At 34.9% G+C, this 14066-nt stretch overlaps 1 protein-coding gene across 1 annotated transcript; it reads left to right on the forward strand.

Annotated features, from left to right (window-relative positions):
- Nucleotides 1-1436: 1436 nt before the first annotated feature.
- LOC137822685 (cysteine proteinase 15A) lies at nucleotides 1437-3289 on the forward strand. Its single transcript, XM_068627631.2, has 3 exons — nucleotides 1437-2114; nucleotides 2365-2611; nucleotides 2786-3289. The coding sequence occupies exons 1-3, from the start codon at nucleotides 1539-1541 to the stop codon at nucleotides 3061-3063; spliced, it is 1101 nt and encodes a 366-aa protein (XP_068483732.2). The 5' UTR covers nucleotides 1437-1538; the 3' UTR covers nucleotides 3064-3289.
- The last annotated feature ends 10777 nt before the right edge of the window (nucleotides 3290-14066 follow it).

Below are 14066 nucleotides of genomic sequence, written 5' to 3' on the forward strand. Positions count from 1 at the left end.
AGCAATTGTAATAGATTAATTTTTTAAATTTATATGAATATGTTCCGAGTAAAGATATAAGTTATATTTAAATTTTATAATAAATCATTTCTATTTTAATATAATGTTACTTTAAATTTCAATAATTTAAAAAATACATTAAAAACATTAGAGGATCAATAATTTAATAAAATCTTTCTAAAATTTAACTTACATTGCTTAAGTTTCTACGCACTCCCTAAACCCTAAACCCTAAACTCCCTAACCAGATTAATAGATGAAGCTGTTTATTAGAGATAATTCATTTTTATCAAGAATTTAACATTGTATAATTATATATGCTATTTGGATAAATTAATATATTTGTTAGATATTTTAATATTAATTTTGTAATTAATTTTGTTATATCTCTTTAGTTGACTCAATTTTTCATATATATATATATATATATATATAATACTATTTACACATTTATTTCTCCATCTAACACCTTTTATTTTTATTTCTCTATCTAACATCCTTTTGTTTTTGTTTTTCTATCTAGCACCCTTTTGTTTTTATTTTTCTATCTAGCACCATTTCAAAAGTAAAAATAAAAATTGATAATTTTAATTTTAAATACATTAAAAAAATAAATATTTTTAGTGTTTAAAATAGTTAGAAATATAATTAATGAATAATGAAATAATTTTTTATAAAATAAAAATAAAAAAGTAATAAATTAAAAATGTTTAGTTTAATTTTTTTAAATAAAAAAAGTAAAAAATATAACCGTAACAACATAAAAGTTGAATCTATAAACATAAATTAATATTTATTTATTGTTATTATGATATAATCATGTTAATATAAAGTAAAAAATACAGGACATAATTATAAAAAAACCAAGTCAATTAGTATTAATTAGTAGTAGACACATATAATATTGAAGTGTCTACTCATTTTTAAGCATTAAGTATATCATTTGCATTAGTTTTTTTTTTTAGGATTTTGCATTTAGGTAGAGTAAACATTTTATTTTCTTCATTCTTAGAAAAAATTAAACTAAACATTTTTAATTTATTACTTTTTTATTTTTATTTTATAAAAAATTATTTCATTAATAACTATTTTAAATATTAAAAATATTTATTTTTTTAATGTATTTAAAATTAAAATTATTAATTTTTTTAATTTATTATTTTATTTATTTATTTTTGAAATGGTTTTAGATAAAGAAATAAAAATAAAAGATGCTCTTATTTGTCGTGTATAATCTTGAAAATATCCGGCGAAGAGAATAAGTGGGCCTGAAATTTATGGGCTAAGAAGAATCTTTATCTAACTTAAGTATTAGAGAGACTTATTTCTCCTGTATAATTTTGAAAATATCCGGCGAAGAGGATAAGTGGGCCTTAAACTTATGGGCTAAGAAGAATCTTTCTCTAACTTAAATAACAGAGAAACTACACGTGTTGACATCGCATTGATTACGTCGTTTACAATAATCTGGGAAGCGTGTATAAGATTCTCCAAGGATCAAAATATCCATTACTCGTTTTCAGTCTTTTCTTCCTCCGATGGCTACTACGTCACTCTTCTTCCTCTTCAGTCTCCTCCTTTTCTCCGCCACCTTAGTCATCGCCAATCGGATCGACGGTGAAGACGACCTACTGATCCGTCAAGTTGTGCCGGACGCGGAGGAGCACCTGCTCAACGCCGAGAACCACTTTTCCGCCTTCAAGACCAGGTTTGGCAGGACCTACGCTACGAAGGAGGAGCACGACTACCGCTTCCGCATCTTCAAGAACAACTTGCTCCGAGCGAAGTCGCACCAGAAGCTGGACCCCTCCGCCGTCCACGGCGTCACGAAGTTCTCCGATCTCACTCCGGCGGAATTTAGCCGCCAGTTTCTGGGCTTGAAGCCGCTTCGTCTTCCCTCCGATGCTCAGAAGGCTCCGATTCTGCCGACCAGCGACCTCCCTAGCGATTTTGATTGGCGCGACCATGGAGCCGTCACCGGCGTAAAGAATCAAGGTTCTTGCGGATCGTGTTGGTCGTTTAGCGCCGTGGGGGCGTTGGAAGGTGCTCATTTTCTTTCGACCGGTGAGCTCGTGAGCCTTAGCGAACAACAACTCGTGGATTGTGATCATGAGGTTTGACTTTTTTATTTATGGAGAGTATTGTTTCCTCTTTTTACTGATTTGTCCTTCATACACTTGCGTAGCACTTGATCTGACCACAGTTATGATATATTGAAACATGATGTACCCATGAGTGGAATCTTTTATGAAAAATTGAACATAAGTTCGATAGATAGGTAGATGATAAAATTAAGCACCTCTGCTCTGGTTTGGAATTTGCAAAAAATATCGTGCATTAATCCTGTGCCTGCAACTATCTTAGTGTGACCCGGAAGAGCGTGGAGCATGTGACGCTGGTTGTGGCGGTGGCTTGATGACCAATGCATTTGAGTATTCACTCAAGGCTGGTGGACTAATGCGAGAAAATGATTATCCTTACACCGGAAGGGACCGTGGCCCCTGCAAATTTGATAACAGCAGAATCGCTGCTTCTGTAGCTAATTTCAGCGTTGTTTCCCTTGACGAAGAACAAATTGCTGCTAATCTGGTGAAGAATGGTCCTCTTGCAGGTAGTTTTTTTTTTTTTTTCCTACTCCCTTATATTTGAATTGAAGCCACTTCCCTCAAAGGAAATGCTAAAAATATTCAGGATATATAGTTTCAATTATTTGATCGTGTCCCCAAGAATAAGATATATTGAATCGCTGATTAGGAAACACTGACTTTTGCTTTTCGTGGTGCAGTTGGTATCAATGCAATTTTTATGCAGACATATATTGGTGGCGTCTCATGCCCATACATCTGCGGCAAGCACCTGGATCATGGAGTTCTTCTCGTAGGCTATGGTGCTGGTGCTTATGCTCCCATTCGGTTTAAGGAAAAGCCTTTCTGGATCATAAAGAATTCATGGGGGGAGAGCTGGGGAGAAAACGGATATTACAAGATCTGCCGAGGTCACAATGTATGTGGGGTGGACTCGATGGTCTCAACTGTAGCTGCTATACATACTTCTAGCCATTAATGTGGATGCCTGAACGTCGTAGCGGGCACCAGTATATAATATAGTGCGTGTGTAAATAATTTGGATGTAATGTTATGGAGGAGGAAACTACTAAGACCATGTTTATGCTTTTTACTTTATTCTGCAATTTATCTGTGCTAGCTTGTCTGTACTACCCACCGTGATCGATAGTTATTTCATGTAATCTGAATGAAATGAACTTGTGTCCCCACAATTAACGTTGTCACATTCCAATGTCTTGTACTCTGTAAGAGAAATCTGCCAAAACAGGTAAACTGGACGTCTTATGGCGTCAGTTATAAATTGTCTTTTACAGTAATTTGACATGTTAATGTGGTCTGGAAACAGCAAGAATTAACGGGATGAATTTGTAGCCATCTCCCTTGTAGAATTTGTTCTGGAACTCCACCCAGTGAAGTCTCAAAGCATGCAAGAAAAAACTCAAGAGTTTCCATTAACAGTAACACGCCAACAGTTGCACAGATAAAAACAAAAATGCCAACAACGAGAATAATAGTGTTATTATACCTGCATCGGGCACAGAAATATACGGGGTTAGTGCATCAAATAACCTTCTTAATGGCCTATAACACAACTAAAGAACTTGCCCTCAGGCCAGAAGCAGAACTTTGTCAAAGAAAACACTTGACAGCTCCGAATGAGCTAAAGCTGAACAAGACCAAAATCCAAGGAAAGCATTAAAATGAAAGGATATGATTTATTTGAAGTAGAAAGGTTTACAATAAAGGGTTGCGCTAAAAGTGTCTTAAATGTTGAGGAACATCAAACATGTACTAAATGCTTCTGATTAATTAAACAAACAAGTGTTTCCTTTTGCCACAAATATCTTCTTAGAAGCAATTGAAGCATTGTTGGATACTAAATAAAGAAGTGTTTTCTATTTAAAATTCGAACTTTTATTCACCATGTTATAATAGACTAATCTCTTCTGTTAGATTCAACTTTCATGTAAAAGTGTTGTTGCTTTTATTATATATTTTCAATATATTAAACATTTTCTTATCTGATAAAACTTGTTTCTATTTTTACAGGACACCGGTTACTATTTATCTGAAATAAAATGGTATGAAAATCGTGTAGGACAAGTAATTGCAACTAATGCGTGGACGACAATAAAACCGCATCAGTTTTTGTCATTTAACTACCCTGATTAGAATTTCCAAGCAACCAACCCCTGAAATGACAGAAAAGGGGCTGGATCCTGAAACTTGCGTGTACAATAAAAAGGACAATAAATTAGTGTCGAGGTTTCTTGATTAAAGCTAATGATAACTTTGCCATCAAATCATGTGGACCTAACTAAGATATGTGGGCTTACATAGACAGGTAAGTTACTAGATATAGGTTTTACTGTCTTTCATGGTTTCTTCATGATACAATGCCTATATTTGCTAAATCAGCAACTTAGCCTGTGTACAATCATTAGATGATGGTTTCGTATATAGTAATTTTCTGAGGTTTCTTCCATTCTTAAGGCGTTAACAGGATTCCAAAGCCCATTGGGCCTTATTGAAAGCCCTTGCCATCCACGAGTTGCAAGTTAATAAAAAAGCCAAATTCCATGTCCATGTTGGATTTTGATTAATTGTAACAAAATTGTACAGACTAGAATCAAAGGCTTTCAACTACCTACCTGAGGGCCAACAAACGTAGATACGAAACTGTATTAGACACAGCTCCAAGCACAAATTAGATTGTATGTGTAAGTTGGTGCACAAAAACCTCAATGAAGTCAAAACTCATCACGGTCAAGGGGAATACTATTGACTCTGTTTCGACAGGATCATCCGTGTTGTATAGCAAAGATTAAGATTGACCTCAATGCCTCTGAGGAAGCATGGTAATAAAAATTAGAATGTGATTTAATAAAAATGAGAAGAAAAGAAATAAAATCGTAGTTTTGAGTGTACTTCTTCTTGATGTTGCTTCTTCAGGAGAAGGGGCTTCGGTACTAACATCCACGGTACAGCAACAAGTGCCAACAGTAGAAAGACAAGCTAACATCAATGAAACCGTGGACAGTTCAGATGAGGCATAAGTCTAAAACAAATGTATCATGTTTGGAGATCCCACGCTCATAAGTACATTTCATAATATATAGGTGCAAAACTCACTTTATAAGTCGGTTTTATAAGGTTGAGTTAAACATTAATTCACTTCTTCACATGATATCAAAGCCATTTTCGAGTCTGTTTTAACAAGAATTTACTGAACATATCAAACCACTCGCTATCAAATCGTTATCGGACTACCAATAACATATAGTTTCATGCACGAGTCTCAGCGTAAATCTTCACATATCCAAATCAAATTTGAAATTTCTTACTTGAAGGAGCTTTTGACCAAAACAAAACAGCAACTACCACTCATCAAAACAAAATGGCAAAACAGAGAAAAAAACTTAGGCTTGGTGCTTTGTCTTTTGGGCCTACTCTTTGCTATTGGGTTGCTCATTGATGTTTCATCATGATCTTCAGTTGCCTTCTCTTGGGCCATAACATCCCCTTCCTCTTCAACAAACACCTTGTTCTCAAGGTGCAATGTTGGATAATCCTTAAGTAAGGTGTCAAGATTCTCCCAAGTGACGTCTTCAGGGTACAAACCTTGCCACTGAACTAATGCTTCTGCTGCATCAGAATTTGCAGAAATTTGCCAATCAATTACAGCAAGGGGTTGCACTTTAGGTTGATTATTGAAAACTGTTGAAGGGAGTTCCAATTGAGGTGTCTCATCCTAATTATGGAAGTTTCAACTTTGAAACATGAAAAATAGAATGAATTTGAACTCCAGGAGGTAATTCCAATTCAAAGGCCACTTCCCCAATTTGTTTGACAATGCGAAAAGGACCATAAAATCGTTGGGCAAGCTTTGATAATTGATAGTTTCTTGTAGTCACCTGTCGGTATGGTTGCAACTTAACTAGCACTTGATCACCCACTTTGAAGGGGTAACGCAGTATCTTCTTATTAGCATAATACTTCATGACAGATTGTGCTTTGAGTAATTTGGAACGCAGCTTATCAAGTAACTCCTGCCGCTTTGTAAGATCTGCATTCACAACCTCATTGCAACTAGTTCCTATGACATATTGGGGCGAATGTGGCGGCTGACTGTAAACAATCTCATAAGTGGTAATCCCAATGGAGGAATGCTTGGATGAGTTATAGTGCCACTCTGCCCAGTGTAAATATTTTCCCCACAACTTCGTTTCAGCATGGACGAAGGCTCTCAAATACTGCTCCAACATTTTGTTAACGACTTCTGTTTGTCCATCGCTTTGCAGATGATAAGCTGATGACATTCTCAATTTTGTGCCACTTATTCAGAAGAGTTCCTTCCAGAAATTACTCATAAAGACAGGGTCCCTATCGGATATTATACTTTTAGGCATGCCATGTAATTTGCACACCATGAAAGCAAATAATTCAACAACCTTAACAGCTGAAAAGTTTGTTGGAAGCATGCCAAAATGAGTTGCCTTTGAAAATCTATCAACAACCACTAGAATCACAAAGTAATTTTGGTAAGAAGGGAGCCATGAGACAAAGTCAAGGGATATATCTTCCCAGACTACAATGGGAGGAGAAATTGGTTGTAATAACCCACAGGGTAGTTGTGTAGGTGACTTGATTTGCTGACATATGACACAACCTTTAACAAATTCAACTACGTCTTTTTTCATTCCTTTCCAAAAGAAATTGTCACTCAATCGCCCATAAGTTCTATGTATTCCAACATGACCAGCCATTGGTGTGGCATGAAACTCCTTCAAAAGGACTTGCGTAAAATCTTGTCATGATAAAGGATAATTCCTTTAACAATTTTAAATCATGGATGTTCCTCTGGGCAACCAAGCACTTTTTGGTACAATTGTTTGAGTTTTGGATCTGCACTATAAGTTTCTTGTATCTTTGATATCAAATCACATTGTGGCACAATCAACCCCATCATTTGTGATGAACTCCCATCTATCCTGCTCAAGGCATCAACTACCTTGTTAGTTGCTCCTGGTTTATACGCAATTTCATAAGTGTATCCAAACAACTTGGACAAATAATATTGTTGCTCAGGCGTTTGCACTACTTACGTCATCAATTCCCGAAGACTTCATTGGTCCGTATGATGAATTTTCTGCCCAGAAGATAAGTACGCCAATTTTTGACAGCTGTGGTGATTGCATGTAACTCCCGGACATACGTAGAAGTTGAAAGAAGCTTTGGGCAAAATGTTTTACTAAAGTAACAAATTGGATGGTTATTCTGCATCAAAATTGCTCTCATCCCTTGCCCTGATGTATTTGTTTCTATTATGAGTTCTTCTTGGAAGTTAGGCAACATCAACACGAGAGTATTAGTCATAGCATCCTTTAGCTGCTCAAATGATCGTTGTGCTTCTTCAGACCAAGTAAATGAGTCTCTCCTTAGCAAGTTGGTGAGAAGAGCAACTATATAAGCATAATGTTGAACAAACTTCTGATAGAACCCGTCAACCTCAAAAATCTGCGCAATTTCTTAATGGTGGCAGGTGTCGGCCAAGCAATCATTGCACGAATTTCTAAGGATCTGGGCCAATGCCATCTCTGGATATTATATGGCCCAAGTACTCTATTGATTCCTGGGAAAACAAACACTTATTCCTCCTGAGGAAAAAATGATTAGTCACAAGACAGTGAATAACAATATCCAAATGAGATATATGATCTTCTAATGACTTACTATACACTAGTATGTCATCAAATAATACTATAACAAACTTACGCAAATAGGGTTGAAACAATATATTCATAGTTTACTGAAATAAAGTAGGTGCGTTACACAATCCAAAGGGCATCACTAAAAATCCATAATGACCTTCATGTGTGCGAAAAGCCGTTTTTGGAGTGTCACCTATGTTTAGCCTTATCTGATGGTAATCGGAGCGTAAATCCAGTTTTGAAAACCATTGTGTGTCATGGAGTTTGTCAATCAACTCTTCAATTGATGGGATGGGAAATCGATCTTTTATAGTAATCGTGTTGAGAGCCCTATAATCAACAAAAAACCGCCATGATCCATCTTTCTTTCGTACTAACAACACTGGAGATGAGAAGGCATTGTTACTTTGTTGTATAATTCCCTCAGCCATCATTTCTTTGATCTGACGCTCAATCTCGTGTTTCTAAAAATGTGGATATCTGTAGGGTCTAACATTCACCGGATTTGAGCCTTCCAAGAGGGGAATGTGATGATCAGTCACCCGAATAGGAGGAAGGCCCCGTGGTTCCTCAAATAATTGGGTGTATCTACTCAGTATTCCCTCAATTTTTGGTCTCGGTGAAGGTTTGGGAGCTCTTCTATGGCAAGAAGCAACTGTAACCTAAAATATTATGCTATGACATTGGTAGCGATCATCCTCTTGATCTGATATATAGTGGCTTCTTGAGGTGTTGTTCGGTGTTGGCCCTTGAGTTCAACTAATTTCCCTTCTTTAATGAACTTCATTGTCAAATGTTCATAGTCAGTCAACACCAACCCCAATGTTGTCAACCATTGTACTCCCATTACGATCTCGACCCCACTCACTGACAACGTATACAAATCCACAGGAAATGTGTGAGGGCCCAACTGTAGTGGCACTTGCTTGCAAACAAATGAACATGATAGCTCCTCTCCATTACCCACCAAGATCTGAAAATTTTAAGTTGGGGCAACTTGAAGACCCAAGAATTTGGTTGTGCGATCTTGGATGAAGTTATGGGTGCTCCCACTATCTATTAGTGTCGCAATTGGAGAACCGTTGACATGGCCCAAAAATTTAAGGGTCTGCGAAATTACTTGGCCCATCAATGCATGTAAACTGATTTGGGTCGGGTTTGTATCCGACAGGTTGGTCGGCTCAGATTCATTAGGCGTCGGGTCCTCTATATGAAGGAGGTTTTTCAAATCAATCTCATTCGTTTCGGGTTCATTGGGTTCCACTATCAACAACATGAACTCCCACTTGCATTTGTGACCTTGATGGAAGAGGGCCAAGCACAACCTTCCATGAAAGGCAAGAGCCAAGTCAAGAGCGTCTAAGGTCAAGCTAGGAGCGTCTAAGACCAAACTAGGAGCGTCTAGGACAAGAAGGCCAAGCTAGGAGTGTCTAGGACAAGAAGACTTGGATCAAGCTATTAAAGGGAGAGTGGCATACTAGCACATATTCTGTGAAGGCCCATCAAGTGTAGTTTAGCTTTAATTGGGGTGTAAATAGCATAGCCATGTGGACAAATGTTTATTTTTCTGCACATTAGAATTAAGGAGGAGTTAACCTTGATTAGCTAAAGGTTTCTAGAAGCCTTCACTAATTAAGGGACGGTTTTGTGAAGCCATGTGCACCCATGTGCTTCATGAACCCATGTGCCTCACATTTCCATTTCATTTGGCTTACATTTCATTTGCACTTAGCTTAACATTTACAGCCTCCTTAGCCTATAAAAGGAGATGCCTATCACTTGTATTTGCAAGATTAATGAGAGTAATGTTATGCTGCCCACATTGTGCCATACATTGCTTTTGCCTAGTTTCTAGGACCTAATCTTCATCTTCATCACCTACCATAGGGCTGGCCGAACCTCCCTTCTTCCATACACATCATGCACCTTCAAGATCACCATAGCTCCTAGGAGGATCTTGCACATCTCAATCCATAGCTTCCGCACCATTTTTCACAACATCCAAGAAGAGCTCCATGAGAATGCCATCAGACCTGGTCGATAGCGTTCATCACAGTAATAACATAAGTTCTTTTCACGATGACTTTGGAGCTCCGTTGGGAACAATCATTTTATGGCAAGCAGATTAGGGTCTGATTTGGTTTTTTAAGAAGAAGGGCTCGCTATTTGTGTGTTGGGAGAAAGGGTATTCACAAACATCGGGGTTTCCACAATGGAAAGAGAAGGGCGAACGGAACGATTGGGCGTGGAAGCTTCTACAAATTTCTCTTCTTGTAGTTTTGCTAAGCTCACGGCTTGCGATAGTGATATCGGTTAAAAAGCCTGCACTTCTCTTCGAATTTTCGGCTTAAGACTTGAAACGAAGCAACTAAGAAAGAAGGGAGAAGGTAGTCCCATGATACGATTTGCTAGTGATTCAAACTGATTCTGATATTCCCACACGGTTGAGGTTTGGCATAGTTTGAAGAGGGCTCCTTTTGGGTCTTCATAAGGAATCTCTCCTTTTGGTGCGAAACGAACCTATAAGGCATTTAGGAAATTTTGCCAAGTTGATATTAGGTTGTTGTCATACATCCACTAGAACCAAGCGAGAGCTGCTCCTTCCATGGAAAAAGAAACCATTTGAAGCCTTTGGTCCTCTGGAGTGCGGTGGTAGTCAAATAACTGCTTGGTTTTGAAAATCCATGTTAATGGTTCAGACCCATCAAAACGGGGCATATCCAGTTTCAAGGACGTTCGAGTGAAAGAATGAAGAGTGGAATCCTTCGTTACGGTTTCTCAGGCTCCAATCTAAAGTGCCATATGAGTTTCCAAATTGGTCATGCGAATATTCATTGCTTCTTAGAAGGTTTTCTTATTCTCTAATAATTTCATAATAGAATATATTTTTTCATCACTCTTTGACGCAAGCGTGGCGTCTCTTAGTGTTTTCCTCTCAATGAAGCACCAAAATGCAATGCCTATTTTACAAGTTAGGCTTCCTATAAAGGATAATGAAATACTGGATAATTCTCTGGTATCATTACTGTCAAAGTTTCCATACATATAACCAAAACAAAACAACAACTACCACTCAGTAAAAGAGAATGGCAAAACAGAGAAAAAAAGGATATGCCTCAACAGAAAAACAGATCTATGGAATCCTAACAACTTGGGAAAATACTACTCTCCCCTTTGTTCCAATTCAGATTTTCAACCATTACTTTCTTTTGCCTTTCACAGTACAATCATAATCATCAAAATACTTAGGCTTGGTGCTTTATCTTTTGGACCTACTCTTTGTTATTGGGTTGCTCATGTTTCATCATGATCTTCAGTTGCCTTCTCTTGGGCTATAACATGTTACCTGGTATTTACGTTGTTTTCAAATAATTTTGCATTATTGTAACTCGAAGAATTTTTGCATTATAGTAACTCATTAAGATTCCAAGATTCGTTTGGGATACCCCCAACAGAATTGAAATCATTATCTTCAAAGAATTAAGAAATGAGAGTTCACTCTGAGTATCATGCCATTAGGATCCACAACAAATGGATAGGTGTTACGCACTTCTATTAACCTGTTACAGAAGCTGATAGACCTTTGCTACTGCTATACTAAAACTAGGGTTATCACAAAAAACTTCTGCCTTCATTCATAATAGTAAGTCCCTAAATAAGGGTTTAAGGGCCATGAGCCTTACAATACTTAAAAATAAAGCAAAGGATGAAACTGGAAAAACATACTAAATAAAATGGGAGAATAGTAAAAACATGGGCTTAAACCAATATAAAATCTTTCATCCAATTGGGTTGTTTTTTGGGCCTTGTGCTTGTGTAATTACTCATTCTAACATTATTGTCTGCCTCAGGAAGCACTTTGTCCTCAAAGTGTAGTCTTAGGGTCTGTTGGGCTGGTGGGGAGGTGTTGGGTTGGGTGTGCTCCAGTTGAACCGTGTCTTGAGCATTGGGGGTGAGATAGGGTATTTAACAGGGGGTGCGAACTGACATTGGGCCTTTAGAATCTAAATAATTGGTAGCAAAAACTTTGATGGTTAATTAGACATCAATTTAGAAACCATTTAATAATAATAGTAACTAATTTAGAAACCAATTTTTTTTTGTTTCTAAAACGTTATCTAATTTAGTCACTATAGCAACTAATTATTTTTTGTCTCTAAAAATTTGTTTCTATTTCATGATTTTCTTGTAGTGGATAAGATACATTTCAATGCAAAAAGATTTTTTTTTCATATAAAAAGAAATCCTTAATGTGTATGTTCTATTAGCTATTAATGTAAAATCAAATAGAAAGTAGATATTCAGTGTAATTCATTTCCTTTTTAAGCTTGAAATAACTTTTTTTTTATATCTTTTATAATTATGTATATTTTGTTGGATAGTGTAGAAATAGAGTAATATATATATTATATCCCTGGCTTATTCGACAAATTTTCCATTCATCCATGTTTTTCTCTTTTTAAGTCTTACTTTCTATTAATTATAAAAAGTTTGTTTTAATTTTGTAAATGTTTCTAAATAACTTTAAATAAAGTATAATTTTATATCTTTAAATAATTTTTGAACACCTCCACATTCCATATCTCCATTCTAGTCGAGTACTTCTATTCGAGTTGTAACACTTTTATTTTTCTCTAATTGTAGTGTTTGAAAGAACATTTCCATAATTTGAACATGTAAGAGAGTTGACAATTGACAAGAACGTCTTCATAAAAAATAAATTATTATTTTTTAATTTTGTATCCTATTTTTACAATTTTTTTTTTTTGTTGTTTGAATCGTACAATTTAAGAAAGTGTTACAAATTACACAATTGATGCATAAAAAAATGGAAAAAAATAAAATAAAAGTAAAATCATCATTGACCATCATCACGAAAACGAAAAAAAAGAAAGATCACACTTTCCACTATATCCAAAATAGGAATATTGTTAAAATTAGAAAGAAATATGAAGGTTGAAGGTCAAGATAGAAGGTGTAGGGAAAAAGTTCGACTTATATATTAATGTATTAATCTAATACATCTTTTAAGTTAAAGTGTCTTTTTTCATAATAGATGTGTCTTAAGAATTAAAAAAAATCACATTTAATTAACCGTGGTTGTACAAGTCTCAAGATTTGATTTATTGCAGTGTTGGTCAACCAAAAAGCGAAATCACAATCACGTGATTAAAAAGACAAAATTTGATTCAATAATGACATTAATATTTATTGATTACCAATATAATTTATTTACTCTCTGTGTACTACTATGCATGTACAGTTACAAACATGGAAATAAGTGATCAATTTATATTTCTATTTGCTTATTTGTAGAGAAATGTAAATAAAGAAATAAAAGAGTAATTAAAATTGAAGTCAGGTTATTTATGCATGATTTCAGCTTTAATAAAAAAAATTAAAATCCTGTCATTCTAACATGATTATTGCATGAATATTTTTCTTTAATTTTTATGTTGTATTTATTATATATATATATATATGATTTTATATTTTTCTTAATTAATAACTTTTTTTTAATTGAGATAAAATAATTTTTAATTTTTAAATATTTTTAATATTGTTTTCAATTTTATAAATTAAACACTTTATCATTAATTATCTTTTAATTTTAATTTATATTATCTTTATTACATTTTGGTTAAAATATTTTAGTAATTCATTTTATTGTCTAATTAATTTATTTTTTTTATTCTTTCACACCAATTAAATCTAATAATTTTATTTTTTATTTTTTTCCAATCATTTTTTTAATCCACATTATTTCTCACATACTTTCCTTTCATTTCTTTTCCTTTCTATTTCTACTTCAGTCCAAACTTAAAATATGCAGTTGTGAATGTGAAAGTATTTATAAAATTTGTTGGGTTTATGGTTTCTATTTTATATTTTCATGTTGTATGGAGGGCAATATATTTCGGAGGGTTGATCCCATTTTTAGGGTTTCCAAAACGATGATATCTTATTCTAAAGAACTGTTTTAAAAGTTATTTTTTTAATCATATTCACAGTTATAAGTCTTGTCAAATACATTATCTGCAATTTAAAATTTTCTTAAAACACTTTCTTTAATATATTATTATTGGTTTATGCAAGTCCCGAAAATTATAAATTTATCCACAGATTTCAAACCCCAGCCAAATCCTCACAATTTTTAAATGCAGCCAAATCCTCGTGGTAATCCCAAATATAAATATATAACGACGGTTTAGAAAGTTTTGAACCTTCATTATCTAGTTTCTAAGTAGATTTATAAAACTCTGTTATCACAAATTTTTTTTCATTTTAA

This window comes from Phaseolus vulgaris, chromosome 9, assembly GCF_051622355.1.
Source record: "Phaseolus vulgaris cultivar YP4 chromosome 9, ASM5162235v1, whole genome shotgun sequence".
NCBI classification, from domain to species: Eukaryota; Viridiplantae; Streptophyta; class Magnoliopsida; order Fabales; family Fabaceae; genus Phaseolus; species Phaseolus vulgaris.